Here is a 27,444-nt window from a genome sequence, read left to right as displayed (position 1 = left end):
TGAATCTTGACTTCTTGAGCCACTAGAGGGCGCTGAAATTTTGTGCAAAGGCTTCTCCCATGACCTTCAACATACGTGTCAAATATGGTCTGAATCGGCTTATAGCCTGATACAGCTCCCCTAAAACCGATCTCCCTATTTTGGTTCCACTATGCTCTCCAATATTCAATTCAATTATGGACCGAATCGGACCATTAACTATATATAGGTCCAACAGCATAGCAATTCTTTTCCCTTATCCTCTGCTCTCCTAAAAAGAGATAGCGGGAAAAGACCTCGACAAATGCGATCCATGGTGGAGGGTATATAAAATTCGGCCTGGCCGAACTTAGCACGCTTTTACTTGTTGTTTTTTTCCATGTTTTATTATGCCACTTAACATCAATTAATTTGTATACATAAACAGCTATATTAACTTCTAATATAACACAGATTATTGAATAGATACGAAATTATCGTTGGCAGTTTCTCTACATGCACCTTCATGAGCAAGCATATATGCTGGAAAAAATAAATAAAAATAAAAGTTATTGGTGAAACAAGCATCTAATTGTCATAAAATGCCAAAATCCTAGCGAAAAAGTATCAAACCAAAAGTTTTGTTTTATTACAAAAAAAGGCGTTAAGTTCGGCCGGGCCGAACTTTGGATAGCCACCACCTCGGTTATATATGTCAACCACCTTTCATCAAAATCCGGTAAAACCTGCATACCTTATGCCCTATAACAGCTATAACGAAATATGTTCCGATTTGGACCAAATACAAATAATTGCAAGTCAAATATTGGTCTTTTTAGTAGCTATATCTAAAACTGAATGTCGAAAAGCCTAATATAAGTCACAGTGTAAAATTTCAGTGAAATCGAATTGAGATATTGGTCCATATGGCAGCTATATCCAAATATTGACCGATTGTGGCCAAGTTGCAGAAAAATCTTGAAAACCCTAACACAACTCACTGTCATAAATTTCGGAGAAATCGGACAATAAATGCGGCTTTTGTTGCCCTAAAACCTTTAATCAAGAGATCGGTCTATATCCAAATCAGCCAAACAAAACTCATTGTCCCAAATGTTGGCAAAATCGGACAATAAATGCGCCTTTTATGGGCCCAAAACCTTAAATCGAGAGATCGGTCTGTATGGCAGCTATATCCAAATCTGAACCGATCTGGGCCAAATTGAAGAAGGATATCAAAGGACCTAACGCAACTCACAATCCCAAATTTCAGCATAATCGGATAATAAATGTGGCTTTTATGGGCCTAAGACCCTAAATCGGCGGTTCGTCTATATGGGGGCTATATCAAGATATTGACCAATATAGCCCATCTTCAAACTTAACCTGCTTATGGACAAAAAAAAAAGTATCTGTGCAAAGTTTCATCTTTATATCTCTATTTTAAATGGGGGTATACTAATTTCTGTTTGCAACACCTCGAAATATGCGTCTAAGACCCCATAAAGCATAGTTATAAATACTTGATCGTCGTGACATGTAAAGTCGAACTAGTCATGTCCATCCGTCTGTCCGTTCATCCGTCTGTTTGTCTGTCGAAAGCACGCTAACTTTCAAAGGAGTAAAGCTAGCCTTCTTCTTCTTGAGCCTCTAGAGGGCGCAATTCTCGTCCGATTTGACTGAGATTTTGCACATAGTGTTTTGATATCACTTCCAACTGTGCTATGTATGGTTCAAATCGGTTCATAACCTGATATAGCTGCCATAAAAACCGATCATGGGTCTTGATTTCTTAAGCTTTTAGAAGGACAATTCTTATCCGATTTGGCTGTAATTTTGGACGTAGTGTTTTGGTATCACTTCCAACATTTGTGCGAAGTATGATTAAAATCGGTCCATAACCAGACATAGATGCCACATAAACCGATCTTGGGTCTTGACTTTTTGAGCCACTAGAAGGCGCAATTCTTTTCCGATTTGGCTGTAATTTTGCATGAGGTTTTTTATTGTGACATTCACCAACTTTCCTGAGTATGGTCAAAATCGGTTCATAACCTGATATAGCTGCCATATAAACCGATCCTGGGACTTGACTTCTTGAGCTTTTATAAGGCGCAATTCTCATGCTATTCGGCTGTTATTTTCCACGTGGTGTTTTGGTATCACTTGCAACATTTGTGCGAAGTATGGTCCAAATCGGTTCATAACCTGGATAGGTGCCATATAAACCAATTTTGGATCTTGATTTCTTGAGCCACTAGAGGGCCCAATTTTTATCCAATTTGGTTGAAATTTAGAATAAGATGTTTTGTTATGACTTTCAACAACTGTGATGAGTATGGCGCAAACCGGTTCATAACCTGATATAGCTGCCATATAAACCGATCTTGGGTCTTGACGTCTTGAGCTTTTAGAAGGCGCAATTCCCATCCGATTTAACGGAAATTTTGCACAAAGTGTTTTGATGTCACTTCCAACAACTATGCGAGGTATGGTCAAAATCGATACGTAACCTGATATAGCTGCCATATAAACCGATCAGGGATCTTGACTTCTTGATCCTCTAGAGAGCGCAATTCTCATCCGATTTGGCGCAAATTTTGTACAACAGCTTTTCCCATGGCCTTCACGTGTGCAATATGGTCTGCATCGATCTATAGCTTGATACAGCTCCCATATAAACCGATCTCCTGATTTTGCTTCTTCAGCCCCGAATCGGACTATAACTTGATATAGCTCCTCCTCCGTCCTTATTTATTCTTTGTTTGCTTAAAAAGAGGTACTGCGCAAAGAACTCGACTGATGCGACCATGGTGGAGAGTATATAAGATACGGCCCGGCCGAACTTAACACGCTCTCACTTGTTGACTTTTAAGCGGTACACCTTTTAACTGCATAATCGGATATGGATACTTTTTGCGGCAAAGTCGTTGTTAATTTTGTCACAAATCCAATACATGCATAAAATGAGTGCGGACTACAAATGCCTTTGTAAGTTTAAAAATACTAAGCAGGGCTCGATCAAAATTGCAAAAGAAAAATATTAAAAGTCGAATATTCTCGAAACAGGACGAGATATTCTAGACCTCAAATTGACTTGATTGTAGGGATTTTTGAGTACTATCCAGCAAAAAAATTGAACCACTAATGAAGATTTGTCAGGTTCAACAAAATTTCGAAATACCAAAGTGACCAACTTTAGGAGCCTGCCGAAAGGCGCCCCAACATCCTAGGGCCTTAAAATCGATTTCGCTAACACCTCGTCTCTAACCATTTCAATTTTCAAAGATATATGTCTACCGGTTCTCTTACGGCATATTTCTTACTAGTCTTTTCTTTTTCTCCCATTGCGCATCGAGTTCTGATTTGACTTCTTGATCTCCTAGATGCCGAAATGGTTAGTCGATTTATCTGAAATGTTGCACAAGGTGTTTTGTAATGACTTTCAACATCTATAGTAAGTATAGTCCAAATCTGGCTATAATCTGATAAAGCACCCATATAAACCCTTCTTCCGATTAGTCTTCCACTAATTCCAGAAGCTTAAATTTTTGGCTGTAAACTTTTTGCAGAATCCATTCGACCCAGCCGAATGAGTTTTTACTTGTTTCCACTTACTTTTATCCAATTCACAGGACATCATATTCAAGGTACACATGTTGGAGAATGTCGAATAGGCTCCATTATATTCAGCACATACAGGAGAATACACACCAGGACAACTGTCAGGGCATTTGCGTTGACATTTAGCACGATTAACTTTTGTAAGAGCTGTAAAAATATAATAAAAAGTGCATAAAAATAAACAAAATTGAATATCTTCTTATATATAAAAATAATTTTGTGTTTGTTTGTAGATTTGGTTGTGTGTTCCCTATAGACTCAGAAACGTCTGAAATTTTCACTGATCTCGTGGTGAAAATAGGGTACTATATTTTTTGATATCTGAAGGGGGAGTGGACCCTCCCCCTTACCCTAATTTTTAGAAAAACCAGAACTCGGAGATGAGTGGTGCAATTTAAGCCAATTCTCATATAGTACCATAAAAATAAAAATTTGGTATCCAAATTTCGGATAGGGTACCTAGGGGGGCCGCCCCACCCTAAAACCCACCAAACACATATTTAGACCAATCACGACAATATGGGACTCAAATGAAAGGTATTTAGGATAAAAAAACGTTTTTGATATTCAATTGTCGGACCAAGTGTTGGGGGACCACCCCAAGCCCCCAAACACACCTAAATCGGACATATTTACCGACCATGGCAATATGGGACTCAAATGAAAGGTATTTGTGAGTAGAATACGAATCTGATATCCAAATGTGGGACCACGTTTCTGGGGGTCCACCCCTTTCCCAAAACACCCACCAAACAGGGCTTATTTACTGTCCATGGGATTATGGGGTTTAAATAAAAGGTATTTGAGTGAAATTCTACACTCAAATATCCAGATCTGATATCCAAATATGGGACCAGGTGTTTGGGGGGCGCCACTCCCCAAAAACATCCCCCAAAGCGGAAAAAATTTACGACCATAGCAATATGGGGCTCAAATGAGAGGTATTTGGTAGTAAAGCACGAATCTGATATCAATGTTCGGGAAAAGTGTCTATGGGGCCACCCCACCCCCATAACACCACCTAAATAGTAAGTATTTTCTGACTATTGCAATATGAGGCTCTAATAAGACGGTTTTTAAAGTGGAACACGAATCCGATATATATTTCAAGGCCAACTCACTGAGTGGCCGCCCATCCCCCAAAACACCCCCCAAGCCGGTCACGTTTGCCGACTATGGAAATATGGGGCTCAAATTAAAGGTTTTTGGGAGTAGACCACGTATCTGATATCAACTGTCTAGGGGACGTCCCACCACCATAACAACCCCCAAGTAGGACGAATTTGCTCACCAAGACAATTTTGGTCTTCAAGACAGTGGAGCTCGATATTCATAGTTTTTAGGGCCCATACCCCAAACCGGACATATTTGCTGGCTTTTTCAATAAGGAGTTTAAGTGAATGATATTTGAGATTAGAAAACGAATTTGATATTCAATTTTGAGGCCAATGGCAATACGGGGTTCAAATATATGAAAATAGAGCATGATAGCTGATATATATTTAGGGATTAGTGTTTGGGTGAACACCCCACTCCCCAAAACCCCTCATATCGGGCACATTTACCGACCATGTCAATGTGGGTCTTAAATGAAAGGAATTGGGGGGTAGAGCAAGAATTGATACCCACTTTCGGGAACATTTTTCTGGGGGTATATCCCTTCCCCAAAACACGCCACAAGCAGCAATTTTTTACTGACCATCGCAATATGGAGCTCAAATGAAAGGTATTTGGGAGAAGAACACGAATATGATATCCAAGGACCATGTATTTAAGGCATCACCCCTTCCCCAATACACCCCCCAAAGGGTAACAATTTTTCGACCATGCCAATATGTGGCTCAAATGAAAGCTATTTGAGATTAGATATCAAAAATAGAAAACGCCATAACAAGCGGCAAAATAGTTGAAGATGTTTATAGGATTTTTTTGGACAAAATGAAATAACCATTGTACTGGGTTGGCGATATTCCCATAAAAGCGCTTCAACTTAGAAAAGAGCGAACATTTCACCCACACATATTTTCCCCCACAGGTATTTTCTTACAAACTGTTTTTGAATCTTACCTGGCATTTTGTTGGCTTTCCTTTCGCACATATCGGCAGTGTAGAAGCATTCGTTTCTGAATAAAATGCAATTCTTTTGACTATCCCACGTGCGGACAATGGACTCTTCCAGAGAACATTTGGCCAGATTAGCGCATGGATCTACTTTGGCTCCACATGATTCCGATACGAACAGCAACAGCAGCAGAGATGAGAACAAAGTGATTGTGGTTTTATGCATTTTTTCCAATTTAATTCCTCAGACTTTCTGTGACGAACGCGATTTAAACCGTTTTTGTATTGAATTTATTTTTTAATTTTTTATGCTATTTATAGGCAAAACATGTTGCACAGAAGTGTTTTCGGATAAATATTTGTAGATATATGGTTATGTTGTATATGTTTTTAGTTTCAAGTTTTTGTTTAAAACTCTTTCGCACTTAAACATCTGATTAAATTCGCATTGTTATATATTTACCTAGTTTTAATGTTTATTTTTTTAGTTTTTTTTTGAAGTTGAACAAATATTATTCTTTAAAGTTAGCGCACACGTGTTCCACGCTATTCTTAACTTAAGAATCAATGGTATTGGTGCCCTAAAAAATAAATTCCATTTATATGCATACCTATCCTGTTCCAAATTAACTTAATACTAATAACTATCCTCGAAAAATCTTAGTAAGAATTTCAGTGCTTCTAAAAAAATCCTCTTTTGTACTCCTACCTACGCCCTTAATGTGGTTAATGGATGGCATTGTGTTCCCACCTAAGTGCCGGTGTCTACTTGCAGCGAAAACCAGGTAATGACATAGGAAATGTTTCAACGTCTCTTCACCTTCCCCACATGCCCTACACATGCAATCACTTGCCACATCTATTCTGCATAAATGAGCTCGTAGTCCTATATGTCCCGTTATGATAACGAAAGCTATACTGTTCTTCTTCTTACTTCCTTTCGGTAATAGCCTCGTCTTCTCACGGTCCAAACCTCCCCATAGAATTTTCGCCGCCCTACCATTCCTGTTCCACAATGCATTTGTAGCCTACGCCCTCAATTAGGACTGCATCGCTTCGAAAGGCTTCGGATTAACCAGGTTTATTGACTACAGTCCTCTGGCCTACACTGCCAAATTGTATGCTCTTTTATTCCTCAATGCTTCGCTTTAAGACGTTGCCCAAACAATGCCAATCGGGCCATTCTCAGAGAAAGCGTTTATCTCTTGTTACACTTCACGATGTGCCCAATGACCAGTCGCAGGGACAAAACAGTAAAGTTTTGAATTTAACACATTTTCGAAAACAAATAGCATTTTATGCTTAAGTGATTTCAAAATCCAAAAACAAAATATTGGACCTAGGTGGCAACCCTGTATATAGAAATCATCCGGTAAAGTTTTCGTTACTTATGGTGTTTAATTGTTTGTTTTTTTTAAGCCAAATTATGAAAATAAACATTTGAGTGTAAAACAAGTAAAAAGGAGTTAAATTCGGATACCCACCAACTCGGGTATATATGTAAACCATCTTTCGTCAAAATGGGCCCTTTTAAGCAGAGAGATCGGTCTATATGGCAGGTATATCCAACTTTGGACCGATATGTACCATATTGCAGAAGTATGTCAAGGGGCTTAACATAACATACTGTCCCAAATTTCGGCGACATCGGACAATAACAGCGCCTTTTATGGGCTCAAAACCTTAAATCGAGAGATCGGTCGACACGGAAGCTTGATCCAAATCTGAACCGATCTGAGTCAAGTTAAAGAAGAATGACGCAGGGACTAAAGCAACTCACTGTCCCAAATTTCGGTGAAATTGGACAATAAATGCACTTTTCAAGGCCCCAAAACCTAAAACCGAGAGATCGGTCTATATGGCAGCTATATCCAAATCTGGACCGATCTGTGCCATTTTGCAGAAGTATGTCAAGGGGCTTAACTTAACACACTGTCCCAAATTTCGGCGACATCGGACAAAAAATGCGATGTGTGGCTTTTATGGGTCTAAGACCCTAAATCCGAGGATTGGTCTATATGGCAGCTATAACCAAATATGGACCGATCTAAGCCAAATAAACGAGGGATTTCGAAGGGCTTAACACAACTCACTGTCCCAAATTTCATCAAAATCGGATAATAAATGCCGCTTTTATGGGTTTAAGACCGTAAATCGGAGGATCGGTCAATATGGCAGCTATAACCAAATCTGGACCGATCTGGGCCAAATTGACGAAGGATGTCGTCAACTCACTGTCCCAAATTTCCGGGGCCTTACATAACACACTGTCCCAAATTTCGGCGAAATCGGACAAAAAATGCGCCTTTTAAGGGCCCAAAACCTTAAATCGAGAGATCGGTCTATATGGCAGATATATCCAAATCTGATCCGATCTAGGCCAAATAGTAGAAAGATGTCGAAGGGCCTAAGACAACTCACTGTCCCAAATTTCAGCAAAATCGGATTATAAATGCCGTTTTTATGGGCCTAAGAAATCGGAATATCGGTCTATATGACAGCTATAACCAAATCTGGACGAATCTGGGCCAAATTGACAAAGGATGTCGAAGGGCTTAACCCAACTCACTGTCCCAAATTTCAGCAAAATTGGATCAAAAATGTGGCTTTTATGGGCCTAAGACCCTAAATCGGCAGATCGGTCTATATGGGGGCTATATCAAGATATAGTCCGATATAGCCCATCTTCGAACTTAACATGCTTATGGACAAAAAATGAATCTGTGCAAAGTTTCAGCTCAATATCTCTATTTTTGAAGACTGTATCGTGATTTCAACATACAGACAGACAGACGGACGGACAGCTCCCATATATCATTTTCATTCGATATGGCATTTTAAGGCTGTAGAAGCCACAATTTTGTTGTTCTATTTGACGTCCCAATATGTGTGCAAAATTTCATCAAAATCGGCCCAGATTTATATGTATCTCCATATACATTTTTTAGCCCATATCCGCATTTAAAACTGCGGTTGCTATGGGATAATTGAGTGCGCAAATAAAATAAAATTCTGACAAGATTTAGACATTCTAACAAGTAAAAGCGTGCTAAGTTCGGCCGGGCCGTATCTTATATATGCTCCACCATGGATCGCATTTCTCGAGCCCTGCCACGGTATCTCTTTTTAGGCAAACAAAGGATAAAAGAAAATAAATGCTATGTTATTGGAACGATATCAAGTAATAGTTCATTTCGAACCACAATTAAACTGAATATTGGAGACCATAGTAGAAGTTATTGTGTAAAATTTCAGCCAAATCTAGTAAGAATTGCTCACTTTAGGGGCTGAAGAAGTAAAATAGAGGGATCGGTTTATAGGGGAGCTGTATTAGGCTATAAACCGATTCATGCTATATTCGACAAGTATGTTACGGGTCATGAAAGAAGCCGTTGTACAAAATTTCAGCCAAATTGGGTAATACTTGCGGTAATACTTGATGTCAAGACCCCGATATCTGTTTATATTACAGCTATATCAGATTATGGACCGATTTGAACCATACTCAGCACAGTTATTGGAAGTCGTAATAAAACACCTCATGCAAAATTTCAACTAAACCGGATAATAATTGCGCCCTCTAGTGGCTCAAGAAGTCAAGACCCCAGATCGGTTTATATGGCAGCTATATTAGGTGATGGATCGATTTGATCCATTCCTAATACAGTTGTTGGAAATCATAACAAACTACGTCATGCAATATTTCAGCCAAATCGGATAGGAATTGTTCCCTGTAGAGGCTCAAGAAGTCAAAACCCCAGATCGGTTTATGGGGCAGCTATATCAGGTTATGAACCCATTTCAATCATACCCAGCACAGTTGTTGGATGTCATAATAAAACACCTCATGCAAAATTTCAGCCAAATCGGGTAAGAATTGTGCCCTCTATCGGCTCAAGAAGTCAAAATCCCAGATCCGTTTATATGGCAGCTATATCAAAACACGGAGCGATATGGCCCATTTACAAACCCAGCCGACCTACACTAATAAGAAGTATGTGTCCAAATTTCAAGCGGCTAGCTTTACTCCTTTCGAAGTTAGCGTGCTTTGGACAGACAGACGGACGGACAGATGGACGGACAGATAGACGGACAGACGGACGGACGGACAGACGGACGGACATAGTTCGTCGGCTAGTTCGACTTAAAATGTCATGACGATCAGGAATATATATGCTTTATAGGGTTTTAGACGAATATTTCGAGGAGTTACACACAGAATGACGAAATTAGTATACCCCCACCCTATGGAGGAGTGTATAACAAGCTTCATGTGGACTTAGTGGTGTTTGGTGGTATATATAGTCGGCTGCGCCCGACTTTAGCCTTTCCTTTATTAATAGAATTAGGTTATGTTAAGCCTTAGTGGCCGTCTGCTATTAGACGCACTTGGACATATTCGATTACAATAACTTAGAATCACATTCACTTAATATACAAATATATATGTATATACATTCGTATTCTTACTGGCTAAAATAGTTATTGAAGTTCCCGATATATCTACCAAAAATAGTGGGCCGACAAAAAAAATCTTGCGACTTATTTCCATTTAGTAAGTGAAAGAAGTTGGACATTCACCGTCTTGTACAAAGATATATGCTGAAATTGAGAAAATAAATCAATTAATTCATAAATAACAATTCTTAAAACTATATGAGAAATTCTTTTTTTTTCAAATGTGCCAAAATTAATTTTAAATAGCTCTAATCGTTGATTCAATTTGGTATGATCTTAAAAATATTTAGTCGACACTATTGCAATTTTTTTATACCCTCCACCATAGGATGGCGGTTTACTAACTGCGTCATTCTGTTTGTAACTACTCGAAATATTCCTCTGAGACCCCATAAAGTATATATATTCTTGACCGTTGTGACATTTTATGTCGATCTAGCCATGTCCGGCCGTCTGTCCGTCCATCTGTCCGTCCGTCTGTCCGTCCATCTGTCCGTCCATCTGTCCGTTCGTCCGTCTGTCACTCCGTCCGTCTGTCTGTCGAAAGTACGTTAACTTTCGAGACGTAAAGTTAACCGCTTGAAATTTTACACAAATACTTCTTATTAGTGTAGGTCGGTTGGGATTGTAAATGGGCTATATCGGTCCACGTTTTGATATAGCTGCCATATAAACCGATCTGGGATCCTGACTTCTTGAGCCGCTAGAGGGCACAAATCTTATCCGATTTGGCTGAAAATTTGCACGAGGTGTTTTGTTATGACTTTCAACAACTGTGCTAAGAATAGTTCAAATCGGTACATAACCTGATATAGCTGCCATATAAACCGATTTTGAGTCTTGATTTCTTGAGCATCTAGAGTGCGCAATTCTTATCAGATTGGTATGAAATTTTGCACGACGTGTTTTGTTATGATATCCAACAAGTATGGTTCGAATCGGTTAATAACCTGGTATAGCTGTCATATAAACCGATCTGGGATCTTGACTTCTTGAGCCGCTAGAGGGCACAAATCTTATCCGATTTGGCTGAAATTTTGCACGCGGTGTTTTGTTATGACTTTCAACAACTATGCTAAGAATTGTTCAAATCGGTACATAACCAGATATAGCTGTCATATAAACCGATCTGGGTTCTTGATTTCCTCAGCCTCTAGAGTACATAATTCTTATCCGATTTGGAAGAAATTTTGTACAATGGCTTCTCTCATGACCTTCAACATTCGTGTCTAATATGGTCTTAATCGATCTATTGCTTGATACAGCTCCCATATAAACCGATCTTCCGATTTTGTTTTTATATTGGGTTGCCCAAAAAGTAATTGCGAATTTTTTAAAAGAAAGTAAATGCATTTTTAATAAAACTTAGAATGAACTTTAATCAAATATACTTTTTTACACTTTTTTTCTAAAGCAAGCTAAAAGTAACAGCTGATAACCGACAGAAGAAAGAATGCAATTACAGAGTCACAAGCTGTGAAAAAATTTGTCAACGCCGACTATATGAAAAATCCGCAATTACTTTTTGGGCAACCCAATAGTAATACCATACTTGAAAAGTAATAACATAGACAAAGAAAATCTATAGATTCATAACAATATGTTCAATAAATAAAAGGGCGTAAAGTTTGGCCGATCCGAAGTATGGATACCCACCACCTCGGGTATATACGTAAACCACCTTTTGTCGAAATCCAGTGAAAAATGCATAACTTATGCCCCATAGCAGCTATATCGAAATATGTTCCGATTTGGACTACATAGTAGCAGTAGTTTTAGTAGCTACATAGTTTTAGTAGCTTTATCTAAAAATAAATCGATCTGAACCATATACAACACGGATGTCGATAAGTCAAACATAAGCCACTGTGTCAAATTTCTGTGAAATCGGATGATAAATATGCTTTTATTGGAGCCAAGACTTTAAATCGAGAGATCTGTCTATTTGGCAGCTATATTCAAATCTGAACCGATTTGGGCCAAGTTGCAGAAAAATATCGAAGAGCCTAACACAACTCACTGTCCCAAATTTCGGCGACATCGGACAATAAATGCGCCTTTTATGGGCTCCAAACCTTAAATCGAGATATCGTCTATATGGCAGCTATATCCAAATCTGGACCGATCTGTGACATGTTGCAGAAGTATGTCTAGGGCTTAACTTAACTCACTGTCTCATATTTCTTCGACGTCGGACAATAAATGCACCTTATATGGGCCCAAAGCCTTAAATCGAGAGATCGTACTATATGGCAGCTACATCCAAATCTGAACCTGTGGCATATTGCAGAAATATGTCGGGGGGCTTAACTTAACTCACTGTCCCAAATTTCGGCGACATCGGACAATAAATGCGCCTTTTATGGACCCAAAGACTTAAATCGAGAGATAGGTCTATATGGCCGCTAAATCCAAATCTGGACCGATCTAAGCCAAATTGACGAAGGATATCGAAGGGCCTAATACAACTCACTGTCCCAAATTTCAGCAAAATCGGACAATAAATGTGGCTTTTATGGGCCTAAGACCCTACATCGGAGTATCGGTCTATATAGCAGCTATATCTGGGCCGATCAGTGCCAAATTTAAGAAGAATGCCGAAGGGCCTAATACAACCCACTGTCCCAAATTTCAGAAAAATCGGACAATAAATGTGGCTTTTATGGGCCTAAGACCCTAAATCGGAGGATCGGTCTATATGACAGCTATTTCCAAATCTAAACCGATCTGGGCCAAATTGACGAAAGATATCGAAGGGCCTAACACAACTCACTGTCCCAAATTTCAACAAAATCGAATGATAAATGTGGCTTTTATGTGCTTAAGACTCTGCATCGGAGTATCGGTCTATATGGCAGCTATATCCAAATCTGCACCCATCTGGGCGAAATTGAAGAAGAATGTCAAAGGGCCTAGTACAACACACTGTCCCAAATTTCAGAAAATTGGATAGCAAATGTGGCTTTAATGAGCCTAAGACCATAAATCGGAGGATCGGTCTATATGGCAGCTATTTCCAAATCTGGACCAAATTAACGAAGGATGTCGAAAGGCCTAATACAGCTAGCTGTCCCAAATTTCAGCGAAATCGGATAATAAATGTGGCTTTTATGGGCCTAAGACCCTAAATCGGAGGATCGGTTTATATGACAGCTATCTCCAAATCTAAACCGATCCGGGCCAAATTGACGAAGGATGTCGAAGGGCCTAACATAACACTCTGTCCCAAATTTCATCAAAATCGAATAACAAATGTGGCTTTTATGGGCCTAAGACCATAAATCGGAGGATCGGTCTATTTGGCAGCTATATCCAAATCAAGACAGATCTGGGCCAAATGGCAGAAAATTGTTGAGGAGCCTAACACTACTGACTGTCCCAAATTTCAGCAAAATCGGATAATAAATGGACCAAAGAACCAAAGACCCTGGCGGATCGGTCTATATGTAGGCTATATCAAGATATTATCCGATATAGCCCATCTCCAAACTTAACCTGCTTATGGTACAAAAATGGAATCTGTGCAAAGTTTCAGCTCAATATCTCTATGTTTAAAGACTGTAGCGTGAATTCAACAGACAGACGGACGGACATGGCTAGATCGTCTTAGATTTTTACGCTGATCAAGAATATATGTACTTTATGGGGTCGGAAATGGATATTTCGATGTGTTGCAAACGGAATGAAAAAATGAATATACCCTCATCGTTCGGTGGTGTGTATAAAAATTCTTAAAACTATATACGAAATTCTAGTTTGCATGTGGTCCCAAAATTTACCGAGTAAGTTTTTTTAAATAGCGCTAATTGTTTATTCAATTTTGTATGATCTTAGCCATATTTAGTCGCCAATATTTTAATTTGTTATTGTCAAAAACCCCGAAATTTATTTATGGTCATCTATTTGCACAGATTCTTGTTATCTTGTTAACTACCGAGTATATATTGTATAAATCCATCATGCCCTACTTACATTTATTTTGTCTGCAAGCCATGCTATTCATAGTACATGAATTGGGGAATGTCGTATAGACTCCACCGTGTTCACCACATACTGGTTTATGGATAGCTGGACAAATGTCCGTACATCTACATGCCTCTGGTTCGACCTTTTCGAGGGCTGTTAATAAAACAATAATAATCAAAAATTTTACTAGTATCTCAAAATGAGCACTCACCTGGTTGATTATTGGCACGTCTCGCACACACTTCATTCAGAAACAAACAATCGTTTCGAAACAAAAGGCATTGCTTATTGTTATCCACAGCTCGGACAATAAATTCTTCTAAGGAACATCTGCGCTGTGCCAGACATGGATCATATTCACTGGGATACGAGCTATATGAAGCCGATAAAACACTTGCGGCAAATATCACCAGTAAAAATGGCTTATACAAATTGGTCATAGTTTGGCTTTTTACTTTATTTAATGACCTGCCTGAGAACTGATCTACAACTGAATATCTGTCACGATTTATTGTCATTATATAGCAAAGCTTTCTGCGGTGAAGTAAACTCACCAATTATTTCGGGGGTTTACAATAATAACTATGGCTTTCATATAAGCTTTTCTGAATCATTCATATATCTGTTGGAATAGAACACAATAGGTTACAAAGTGCTCAAAAGTCCAAAAGTCATGCCACAGAGATTTTTCTAATGCCTGGCATACTCATAAATGACATGGCCCTAGTTGAGTGTATTAAATCAGAAATACTGTAGAGCGTATCTACATATAAATTTGTCCAGTTAACACATATGGAACATTAATAAATAATTAATGCACACTTTCACGTTCGGAGTTTGTTCAACTTTTGTTTGTTCTTGGTTCAAATACAATTCAGTATTCAACACTTCATCATACTGGTACAACAACGCAACTACATCCGACTAAGACGTGGAAAAGAACGCCCAATACAACTATGTTAGGAAGTTCCTTGCTACGGATCCTTGCTAGAAAGAGACAATAATAGCACGTGGGAGAAATTGAGGGTAAACCAGGACCGAAGCCTTTTAGGGAAACTTAAACCGAAGGTTTTGAAGATACAATAGGGTAATAGGAAAACTCGGTGCTAGAACCCCAATGACGGAGATGCATGGAAGGAAGTTTAGAGAATAATCGAAGACACTCTTTCCCTGATACAATATGAGCGAAATAGAGGTTTATAAGGAGCGCACTTCCTGCATGAAACTTCTTTCTCCGATGAGCTGAGAAGTGCAGCTCGTAGTCTCCAAAAACAGTCCTGCTCTTGATGCAGTGCCACCAGAGGTCATCAAGGAAATAGCCTGCTGCATACAAATAGCACACGAAGCAGAGTTGGGAAACTGGTTTTCTTAATAGAACATTCCATCAACCATCTGCCATATACCTCGCCTGCGATTGATATTTGTGACCCCTACATGGAATGTATGATGGCAACACTCAAGTCTGGAACAGCCGAGATAGTGCTTGTGGTGTTAAACAAAAAGTGGACGGGACCTTATTTTCATCAAAACCGGATATGAAATGTTATTTAAATTGATTTCTATGCAAATTACAATTTTGCCCAAGAACATTCCACTAAGAAACAGGGGCAAACTTCTCACCTGCAGTCCGATTAATGATAAGGGGCCTCCTTTTTATAACCGAGCCCAACGCCGTACCGCAGTGCCACACCTCTTTGGAGAGAAGTTTTACATGGCATAATACCTCAAAATTTTGCAGGCATTAAGAAGGAAAAAGGGAAATTTCAGCTGTGGAAATTTTTTCCTGATGGTCTCGCCAGGATTCGAATTCAGGCGTTCAGCGTCATAGGCGGACATGCTACCTCTGCGCTACGGTAGCCTCCATTGATTTCTATACCCCTCCATAGTAGCATGGGGGTTAACTGATTTCGTCATTCCGTTTGTAACTTATCGAAATATTGATCTGAAAGCCAATAAAGTGTTGACTTTCTCAGCTAATTCAGCCACACCTGTCCGTCTGTCTTTATTTATTACTAGATGAACTGGGCCAGCTTCTCTCCGCCTACTTTTACTTTGTATGGAACAAAACTATCTTTTGAACATTAATTTTCGATAAGTAAAGATTTTTAGTGAAATATCATGCTACGAAAATAGTATATGTATATCGCTTGACTAACATTATATATAACAATATAAATGCTGTTTTCTGAATCCCATAATTCTATAGCCATCATCGTAGGATAGGGGGTAGATTCATTTAGTTATTCCGTTTGCAACACATCGAAATATCAATTTCCGACCATACAAAGTATATATATTTCGAATCGTCGTAAAATTCTAAATAAGACGATTTAACGATGCCCGTGTGTATGTCCTCCGGTCTGTTGTAATCACTCTACAGTCTTCAAAAATTGAGATATTGAGCTGAAATTTGGCACAGATACGTCTTTTTGATGCACGCTGGTTAAGTTCTTGAACGGGCCAAATCAGACCATATTAGGATATAGCTGCTTTATAGACCGATTTTCCGATAAAGGGTTTAATGCCCATAAATGCTTTATTTTTATACCCTCCACCATAAGATGGGGGTATACTAATTTCGTCATTCTGTTTGTAACTACTCAAAATATTCGTCTGAGACCCCATAAAGTATATATATTCTTGATCGTCGCAACATTTTATATCGATCTAGCCATGTCCGTCCGTCTGTCCGTTCGTCCGTCCGTCCGTCTGTCTGTCGAAAGCACGCTAACTTTCGAAGAAGTAAAGATAGCCGCTTGAAATTTTACACAAATACTTCTTATTAGTGTAGGTCGGTTGGTATTGTAAATGGGTCATATCGGTCCATGCTTTGATATAGCTGCCATATTAACCGATCTTGGGTCTTGACTTCTTGAGCCTCCAGAGTGCGCAATTCTTATCCGATTGAAAAGAAAATTTTAACGACGTAATTTGTTATGATATCTAACAACTGTGCCGAGTATGGTTCAAATCGGTCCATAACCTGATATAGCTGCCATATAAACCGATCTTGGGTCTTGATATTTGAGCCTCTAGAGTGCGAAGTTCTTATCCGATTGGAATGAAATTTTGTACGACGTGTTTTGTTATGATGTCTAACAACTGTGCCAAGCATGGTTCAAATCGGTCCATAACATGATATAGCTGTCATATAAACCGATCTTGGGTCTTGACTTCTTGAGCCTCTAAAGGGGGCAATTCCTATCCGATTTGGCTGAAATTTTGCATGACGTATTTTATTCTTACTTTCAACAATCGTGTCAAATAAGGTTCAAATCGGTTCATAACCTGATATAGCTGCCATGTAAACCGATCTGAGATCGTGACTTCTTGAGCCTCTAGAGGTCGCAATTATTATCCGATTTTGCTGAAATTTTGTACGACGGACTCTCTCATGGCCATCAACATACGTGTTTATTATGGTCTGAATCGGTCTATAGCCCAATACTGCTCCCATATAAATCGATCTCTCCATTTTACTTCTTGAACCCACAAAGGGTGTAATTCTTATTCGAATTGGCTGACATTTTACACAGGTCTCCAACATATAATTTAATTATGGTCCAAACCGGATCATATCTTGATATCGCTCTAATAGCAGAGCAAATCTTTTCTTATATCCTTTTTTGCCTAGGAAGAGATGCCGGGAAAAGAACTCGACAAATGCGATCCATGGTGGAGGGTATATAAGATTCGGCCCGGCCGAACTTAGCAAGCTTTTACTTGTTATTCCCTTGGTAGGTCGACCTCAATTTTTGGAAGGTTTTTCCAACATATAAACACCATGTAAATTACCGAAAAATCGCCGGGGTGACTTAAAAATGATTCACTTCGTGTCATTTCTGTATATTTGTTAAGAGTGCATAATAAATGCAAGGTGACATAGGGTATCATTGCTTCAAATTTCAAGAAAAAAGGGCGTAAGTTCTGATATTAACCGTGACTGTTGGTACGAGTGTTAAGGCATATCTTCCAAACTTCGAAAATTCTGGATTAAATATGCGATTTTTGTGCGTTCAATCCCTTCAATCGGAAAACAGGGCTATGTGGCAGCTGCATACAAATATGGTCAAATCTGGTCTATACTCAAAAGTTGAGGGGTACATGCATCTCGCTGTAACGGCGAAAATAGGAAGTAAAAACGGATTTCTGGGCTCAAACACTTGAATCGCTAGATTGCTCTTCCCAAACTCGGCACGTTTGCTCATTTAAAATCGGGGCAAAAATGCGACTTTATGAACTTAAGATTTCTTATCAGGAGATCGGCATTAAGGAAGCTATTGGGTTGGCCAAAAAGTAGTTGCGGATTTTTTAATAGAAAGTAAATGCATTTTTAATAAAACTTAGAATGAACTTTAATCAAATATACTTTTTACACTTTTTTTCTAAAGCAAGCTAAAAGTAACAGCTGATAACTGACAGAAGAAAGAATGCAATTACAGAGTCACAAGCCGTTGAAAAAATTTGTCACCGCCGACTATATGAAAAATCCGCAATTACTTTTTGTGCAACCCAATATATCAAGATATCTGTCATTTTTGAACTTAAGGCTGTAGAGTGATTTCATCCAAAAGACAGACGGACATGTCTAGATCATATATGAATAACGACGATCTGGTATTTTACAGCCTTGAAAATGTGTAATATGATGTGTTCCAAATGGAATGCCAAATGGCTAACTCTTTGGTGGTGGGTATAAAAGCATTTACGCAATATTTGGCTTGTAGAACATTTGGCAGGTGTTGGTCGGGCTTGGCAGGATTTATCTTAAAATTTGGTAGGATATCATTTTTTTGAGTGGAAACACTGATGGGGATATAATTGTTATATAGACCGATTTTCCAATTGCCTTTCTTGAGCTCATGAAAGATGTACTTTACACCCTTATAGATTGAAGTTTCATACAGTGAATTGTATTTAGGACTAAACCGAACCGTATACCGATTTGCACATGAAAGTTCTTTCGATGGCTTGATAAATATTTATTCTTTATTTTCAAACAAAAGTCTAGGAATAATATATTAAAAAAAACTAATTTTATTACATTTATATGATATAACATCATAACATTCCTCAGTACTATCAAATATCTTAATAATTTAGATTAAATGTTTATGCTTTCTCGCAAGCTCCATAGTGGCTGAAAATGTATGCTGAAAATAAAAAAAAATAAGAAAAGTTCAATTAATCTAAATTTTTAAATATTGGGTTGCCCAAAAAGTAGTTGCGGATTTTTCATATAGTCGGCGTTGGCAAATTTTTTCACAGCTTGTGACTGTGTAATTGCATTCTTTCTTCTGTCAGTTATCAGCTGCTACTTTTAGCTTGCTTAAGAAAAAAGGTGTAAAAAAGTATATATGATTAAAGTTCATTCTAAGTTTTATTAAAAATGCATTTACTTTCTTTTAAAAAATCCGCAATTACTTTTTGGGCATATCAATATAACAAAATAACTACAGCAAACACCATACTTTATCACTCAGTATATATAAAGTAAATGCATTTTGATTTTTGAGGTTAGGATTTTCATGCATTAGTATTTGACAGATCACGTGGGATTTCAGACATGGTGTCAAAGAGAAAGATGCTCAGTATGCTTTGACATTTCATCATGAATAGACTTACTAACGAGCAACGCTTGCAAATCATTGAATTTTATTACCAAAATCAGTGTTCGGTTCGAAATGTGTTCATTCACCGTAACGTTGCGTCCAACAGCATCTTTGAAAAAATACGGTCCAATGATTCCACCAGCGTACAAACCACACCAAACAGTGCATTTTTCGGGATGCATGGGCAGTTCTTGAACGGCTTCTGGTTGCTCTTCACTCCAAATGCGGCAATTTTGCTTATTTACGTAGCCATTCAACCAGAAATGAGCCTCATCGCTGAACAAAATTTGTCGATTCACGGAAAATGATTTCACTGAAAATGATTCACTGAAAATGATTTGCAAGCGTTGCTCGTTAGTAAGTCTATTCATGATGAAATGTCAAAGCATACTGAGCATCTTTCTCTTTGACACCATGTCTGAAATCCCACGTGATCTGTCAAATACTAATGCATGAAAATCCTAACCTCAAAAAAATCACCCTTTATTAGGTAATTTTGTTATTATACCCAACACCACGATGGTGGTATAGGGTATTATTACTTAGTTAATTATTTTTGTGATAACCAGAACAAAGAGATAAACTAACACTAAACTTCCCTTGAACATTCTATTTAGGAACAGGGATACTTCTATCATATCAATGAGTGCAGTCCGATTAATGTTTAAGCTCAATGATAAGGGGCCTTCATTTTAGTGCCGAGTCCGAACGGCGTGCCGCATAGCGACACCACTTGGTAGATAAGTTTTAATATGGCAGGATACCTCAGAAATTAAGCCAGCATTAGTATGGAGATAACTATCGCTGAAATTTTTCTGTTGTTCACGCCGCGATTTGAACCCAGGCGTTCGGCGTCATAGGCGGACACGCCAACCACTGCCCCACGATGGCCTCCGGATTGAGTCATAATAACTTTTTAACTCAATTTAGTTAAGAGGGCAGTGTTAAACTGGCCGACCTGACAAATACATAGCCGTTGAAGTATGAAAATAAATGATTTTTCGAATAGTGGCAACCTGCCAAAAACGAAGAGCGTGCAAAGTTCGGCTGGGCCGAATCTTATATACCCTCCACCATGGATCGCATTTGTCGATTTCTTTGCGCTGCAGCTATCTTTTTTGGCAAACAAAGAATAATGGATAAGAATTGTTATGCTATTGGAGATATAACAAGTTATAGACCAATTTGAAGGTCATGGGGGATGCCGTTGTACAAAATTTCAGCAAAATCGGATAAGAATTGCGCCCTCTAGAGGCCTAAGAAGTCAAGACCCAAGATCGGTTTATATGGCAGCTATATCAGGTTATCTAACGATTTAACCCATACATAGTAAAGTTGTTGGGAGTGATACCAAAACACCACCTGCGAAATTGCAGCCTAATCGGAAAAGAATTGCACCCTCTAGCGGCTCAAGACCCAAGATCAGTTTATATGGCAGCTATATCAGGTTATTTACCAATTTAACCCATATGTAGCACAGTTTGTGGAAGTCATAACATAACACTTCATGCACAATTTCAGCCAAATCGGAATAGAATTGGGCCCTTGAGAGGCTCAAAAAGTCAAGATCAAAGATCGGTTTATATAGCAGCTCTATCAGGTTATGAACCGATTTCAACAATATTTAACGCAGTTATTGGAAGTCATAACGAAAAACTTCATGCTAAATTTCAGCCAAATCGGATAAGAATTGTGCCCTCTAGAGGCTTAATAAGTCAAAATCGAAGATCAGTTTATATGGCAGCTATATAAGGTTATGTACCGATTTAACCATACTTAACACAGTTGTTGGAAGTCTTAACAACTGCGCCCTCTAGAGGCCTAAAAAGTCAAGATCCAAGATTTATTTATATGGCAACTTTATCTGGTTATCTACCGATTTAGCCCATACGTAGCACAGTTGTTGGGAGTGATACCAAAACACCACCAATTTAAGGCTAATCCGATAAGAATTGCGCCTTCTAGATGATTAAGAAATCAACACCCACGATCGCTTTATATGGCAGCCATATTAGGTTATCTACCGATTAACCCCTACGTAGCACAGTTTTTGGGAGTGAGACCAAAACACCACCTGCGAAATTTCAGCCTAATCGGAAAAGAATTGCGCCCTCTAGATGCCCAAGGAGTTACGATGCAAGACCGGTTTATATATATCAAAACATCGACCGATTTGACCCATTTACAGTCCCACCTTCACTAATAAGAAGTATTTGTGCAAAATTTCAAGCGCCTAGCTTTACTCCTTTGGAAGTTAGCGTGCTTTCGACAGACGGATGAACGGACATGGCTAGACCAACTTGAAATGTCACGACATTCAAGAATCATGATCCACTAACCAGTCAAAGTGTTTTGAATACTTGCACACACTTAGGCCAAACACCGAAAACTAATCGTTCGGCATCGACAAACAGGCTATTTGTTTACTGATGATAAGTTTTCCAACTTTTTAAGGAAACTTTGGAGGCCCCTTATCATTGAGCTTAAACTTGAATCGGACTATTTTTATTCGATTTGGCTGAAATCTTGCATGAGGTGTCGTGTTATGATTTCCAACAACTATGCAAGGTATGGTTGAAAACGGTCCATAACCTTGTATTATGCTACAGCTCCCCAATAAACCGATCTCCCTATTGTACCTATTGAGCCCCTAAAGGGCGCATTTCCTTTTCGATTTGGCTGAAATTTTACACAATGACTTCTACTATGCTTTCCAACATTCAATTTAATTATGGTCCGAATCGGACCATAACTTCATATAGCTCCAATAGCGTAGCAATTCTTTTATTGTATCTTTGTTTGCTTAAAAAGTGATACCGGGAAAAGAACCCGACAAATGTGATCCATGGTGGTGGATATATAAGATTCGGCCCAGCCGATCTAAGCACGCTTTTACTTGTTTTCATTTAAGATGCTAAGTTAAATAAAAAAATTTTTTCATCGGTGAAGTAAATAAGAATCAATCAGCGATCAAAGTTTGAAATGGATGGTCATGGTCCGTTAGTAAATAGGAAATTAAATATAAAGATAAAATCTATATTTTAAAGTTTTGGTTCTTTGGTTTTTTTCATTGCTAAAATCCCACGAATGAAAAAGCTTTAAGCAAAATTGTTGCCACATTTGCTCCCAATGTGTAGTTTCATCAAGGAAAGCACATGTATTAACCAACATTTTGAAAATTCCGCGTAAGGCTATTCTCAACGACTACCACTACCTCAATATCCATATGTCGAAATCCGTCCATCCGTATATCGAAATCACAATAGTAGTCGAACGAATTGATTGTGCAGATACTTATTGTTGATGTAGGTCGTTGGGGATTACAAATGGACCATATCGCTTCAGATTTAGATATAGCTAAACCGTTCTTTCGATTTCAGATCTTGAGACACAGGGAGCCGCAATTGTTCTCCGATTTGCCTGACATTTTGCACATAGTGTTCTGTTACGACTTTCAACAAACGAGTTAATCAGGATTAAAATCGGTCCATAACCTGATATAGCTCTCTTATCTCCCGATTTGAGATCTTGAGACCCTAGAAGCAGCAATTGTTATCCGGTTTGGCTGAAATTTTGCGCTTGGAGTTCTGTTGGGACTTTCAACAACCGTGCTATGTACGATCCAAATCGATCTATAACCTTATATAAACTGAGCTCCCGATTTTAAATCTAGAAGTATTTTTCAAACTCCTTTTTCGTCTATGTACTTCTTAACCATAACTTTTCCTTTACACTTTACAGCACCAGCTCCAAAACTCAACTATGAAAATTATCTTCGTGTATTGGCAAGTTCACCTGCTGTGCCCTCTTCTCATAATACTTACATTTGTCATTCTGGCAACTGGTCCTAAGGAATTCACACTTATTTGAAAAGGTCTCAAGAGTACTATTATATTCAGTACAAACTGGAAACAGTTCCTCAGTGCAGTAGTTATGGCACTTCTCTTTGCACTCTTCCTTGGTGACAGTTTTAAGTTCTAAAATTTAATTGATGAAATTATCCAAAAACTTTACATTGATTAAAAAAAAACTGGAATCAAACTCACCTGACTCTTTATTTTCTCTTCTTTGGCATATAGCAGTATCATATATGCAAGGATTACGGAATAGATAACATTGATGATCATCCACTGCATAGACTATATCCTCTGTGGTTGAACACTTGCGATGAATCAAACAGGGATCAGGTACTGAGGTGGCATTGATGGCATTTAAAGTTACAATAACAGCCAGCAAATATGATGTCATTCGTGTTAATGAAAACATTTTGAAATACTCCAAGTACAATAATGATGACGACTTGCTAGTTGAACGTTTGACGATTGACTGAGTTGCGGTGAGCTAGCATTAGAATTTTTATAATTTTCAATGTTTCATATCGAAATAAGAGGGGATTTTTTTTTACCCACCACCATAGAAAAGCAGGCATATTCATTTGGTCATTCCGTTTGCAACACATCGAAATATACATTTTCCGACCCAACAAAGTACATGTATTTCTGATATTGGTAAAATTCTAAGAAGATTTAACAATGTCCGTCTGGCCGTTTGGCCGTCTATCTGTCCATGTGTCGGTCAGTTGTAATCACGTTACAGTCTTTAAATATTGAGTTATTGAGTACAACATTTTCACAGACTCGTGTTTCTTGTATACAAAGGCTAAGTGGAGCAAATCTGACTTTATTAGGATCTAACGCCATATAGACCGATCTGACGATTTGGGGGTATAAGCCCATAAAAGCCGCATTCCTTATCCGATTTCGCTGAAATTTGAAAAGTGAGTTGTTCAATGGGCCCCGATATTCGACCCGCATATGATGTATATTGGGTCATATTTAGATATTGCAGCCATATAGAACGATATATTGATTAAAAGTCTTAAGCGCACAACAGGCGCATTTACTACCCGATCCATCATAATTTCATCCGACTATGGTCCATATGTGGCCATATTTATATATTGCTGCCATATAGAACGATCTGCCTATTTAGGATCTTACATTCATAACAGGCGCATTTATTACCCAATTTTGCTAAAATTTACGACTTAAAGTTGTATTAGGCCCGTCGACATCCGAACCAATTATGATCCAGATCGGAACTTATTTGGATATAGTTGCCTTATGGACCAATATGCTCAATTTGGGTCTTAGGCCCATAAAACCGCAATTATTATCCATTTTCGTTGAAATTTGGAACAATGACATTTGTCCCGAATATGATACAGACCGAGCTATATTTAGATATAGCTGCCATATAGATCGATTTCCGCTTTAGGGCTTAAAGAACATAAATTGCGCTTTCATTATCCTACTTCGCTGAAATTTGAAACAGTGACATGCTTTTAGTCTCTCCTCATCCAACCCAAATATGATTCAGATCGGAACATGTTAAGATATAGCTGCCATACATATCGGACAGACGATTTAGAACTTAGGTTAGAATAGGTTAGGTTAAAGTGGCAGTCTGCCATCAGACTCACTTAGAAGTTTTCGTCCATCTTTATCATCTGTTTGGCTTTTAACGGCTTTTTTGTTCATTGTCTTTCAAGTCGAGCTTAATGACCAAGGGAATGCAACATCCAAAGGAGAGATTGATAATTGAGTCTTGAAGAAAAGACATCGCCAGTTCCTCAGACAAGGCAGGACACATGTCACCCCACTGGTGAACGCGTTTCGATAATTGGGTTTCATTATCTCATCGGCACTATCGTGAACTATGTCCGTCCGTCTGACCGGCCTACAGTTCACAGCCTGTTGTTCGTAGTACTTATAGTTGAGATCATAAGCACAAATCCTATGAGAAATCTAAACTTCTACTACCAGACTGTTCGCTGTAAGCTCTTTCACTGAGCAATATCTCTTCAAACAAACTCCAACTCCCCTCTGTGGCTTTTGCATTCATTCTATTCCCTTGTGATACCACAGCAACAAAAGATGGAAGATGCCTTTTAGTTACTACCGTTGAACCATCCAGATCGCTTTAAAAAGCCCAATAATTGGCGAATGTTCACATCCGCTAAAACAGACAGGTTCTCAAAGAAATGAGAACCTAAAGTAGAACTCCTTCTGATGGCTAGTGCGGGACACACACACAGAAGGTGGTCTATAGTCTCTTCTTCTTCGGTGTCCTCACAGCTTCTGCAAAAGTCGTTGCTGGCAAACTTCAGTCTGTCAGCATGTTTTCCGATTAGACAGTGACCTGCATGACGGACACAATGACTGAGACGTCTGTTCTAGCCAATGACAGCAAAGCAGTAGACCTCTTCAAATCTAGATTAGGCCATATAGTTTTGGAATGTTCACAGCCCCCTCATTGTGACCATCTATCATTCATTATTCACATCATTCGTTGTCCTTCGGGCCTGGTACAGAAAACTTAGCTTACATGTCGCTAGAGGCATACCCACAGATTCCAGCTTCCCTGGAATGTGTAGGGTACTTTCTAGTCTCGCAAGCTCATCCGCTTTACAATTCCCTGGGATATCTCTGTGACCCGGCACCCAGAAAAGGTGAATTTTGAACTGCTAAAGCATATAAACGGCACATTTATTATCCGATTTTGGGTGAAATTAAAAACACTAGGTTGTATTAAGACTCCCGACATTTGACCCAAATACTGGACTGGATATAGCGATTTTGGGTCTTAAGCCCATAAAAGGCGCATTATTTGTCCAATTTCGCTGAAATTTGAAACAGTGAGTTTTTCCAATGGCCCCGACATCCGATTTACATATCGCTGAAACTCGAGAAAGAAAGCCTTCTTATCCGATATTAGTAAAATTTTAAACAGTTAGTTGTACCAAGACTCCCAATATCCGACCCGAGAACTGGACTATATTCGGACCAAATTTAGATATAGCTGCCATGTAGACCGATCTGGCGACTTAGGGTCTTAAACCTATAAAACTCGCATTCTATGTCCGATTTCGCTGCAATTTGAAACACCAAATTGCACTATGGGCCCCGAAATCCGACTCGAATATGGTGTATATTGGGCCATATTTAAATATTGCTACTGTATAGACCGATTAGCCTATTTAGGGTGTTTAATCCAAAAAAGGCACATTTTTTACCCCATTTCGCTAAAATTTTGAATAGTATGCTCAGACACTATAGACGGTCTAATTCAGATTATAATTCGACATTACTACTAAATTCTGCCGATAAAGGTCTGAATCACATAAAATGGCCATTTTTTACCCAATTTCGTTGAAATTTTAAACTGCTACTTGTAAAAGGATTTTCAACAGGGACGCTACAAAAGTAGACCGATAGCGACAACAAACGACGCCATACGACATAAACGACAGCTCTCTTCAGTAAGGTTTGTCATTTCAAGATGGAAAGATATACGAGCCAACAAGTCGAAATTATTAAAACTAACTACCGAAATTCTCAGTCAGTGGCCTCAACTTTAAGAGCGCTACGTCCAATTTATGGTCGTCATAATCGTTCTATCATTACTGGCTGAATAGCTTATGTGTTATTGGTCACACAGCAGTCATCATTGCATCCCAAAAAAATTAAGGCTTGGTGTAGTTTATGGGCCGGTTGCTACATTGGGTCGTACTTTTTCCGTAATGATCAAAACTAGCACGTTACTGTGAATGGGAATCGCTACCGCTCAATGATAACAGAATATGTTCGGCCCCAATTGGATAATATGGATTTGGAAGACATGTGACTCCAATAGGATGCCGCCACAAGGCACACAGCGAATGTCACAATGAATTTATTGGAAACCAAGTTTGAAAAATGTGTTA

General features: G+C 38.7%; 2 protein-coding genes across 2 annotated transcripts; both read right to left on the bottom strand.

Moving 5' to 3' along the window:
• Positions 1 to 343: 343 nt before the first annotated feature.
• On the bottom strand, positions 344 to 14,580 carry LOC106089850 (U-Kazal-Dg21.2-like). The gene is made up of 4 exons (XM_013255847.2): positions 14,279 to 14,580; positions 14,074 to 14,220; positions 3,577 to 3,729; positions 344 to 501 (listed from the first exon to the last, which is right to left on the bottom strand). The coding sequence occupies exons 1-4, from the start codon at positions 14,505 to 14,507 to the stop codon at positions 434 to 436; spliced, it is 597 nt and encodes a 198-aa protein (XP_013111301.2). The 5' UTR covers positions 14,508 to 14,580; the 3' UTR covers positions 344 to 433.
• A 4,501-nt stretch (positions 14,581 to 19,081) lies between these two features.
• Positions 19,082 to 24,109, bottom strand: LOC106089856 (uncharacterized). The gene is made up of 4 exons (XM_059363408.1): positions 24,089 to 24,109; positions 23,726 to 24,020; positions 23,504 to 23,656; positions 19,082 to 19,220 (listed from the first exon to the last, which is right to left on the bottom strand). Exons 1-4 carry the CDS (start codon positions 24,092 to 24,094, stop codon positions 19,180 to 19,182), a joined length of 495 nt encoding a protein of 164 aa, XP_059219391.1. The 5' UTR covers positions 24,095 to 24,109; the 3' UTR covers positions 19,082 to 19,179.
• Positions 24,110 to 27,444: the final 3,335 nt, after the last annotated feature.

The sequence above is a fragment of the Stomoxys calcitrans genome, chromosome 2, assembly GCF_963082655.1.
Source record: "Stomoxys calcitrans chromosome 2, idStoCalc2.1, whole genome shotgun sequence".
NCBI classification, from domain to species: Eukaryota; Metazoa; Arthropoda; class Insecta; order Diptera; family Muscidae; genus Stomoxys; species Stomoxys calcitrans.
The sequence above is the reverse complement of the archived record's forward strand: the minus strand, read 5'-3'. Positions and strand labels throughout refer to the sequence as shown.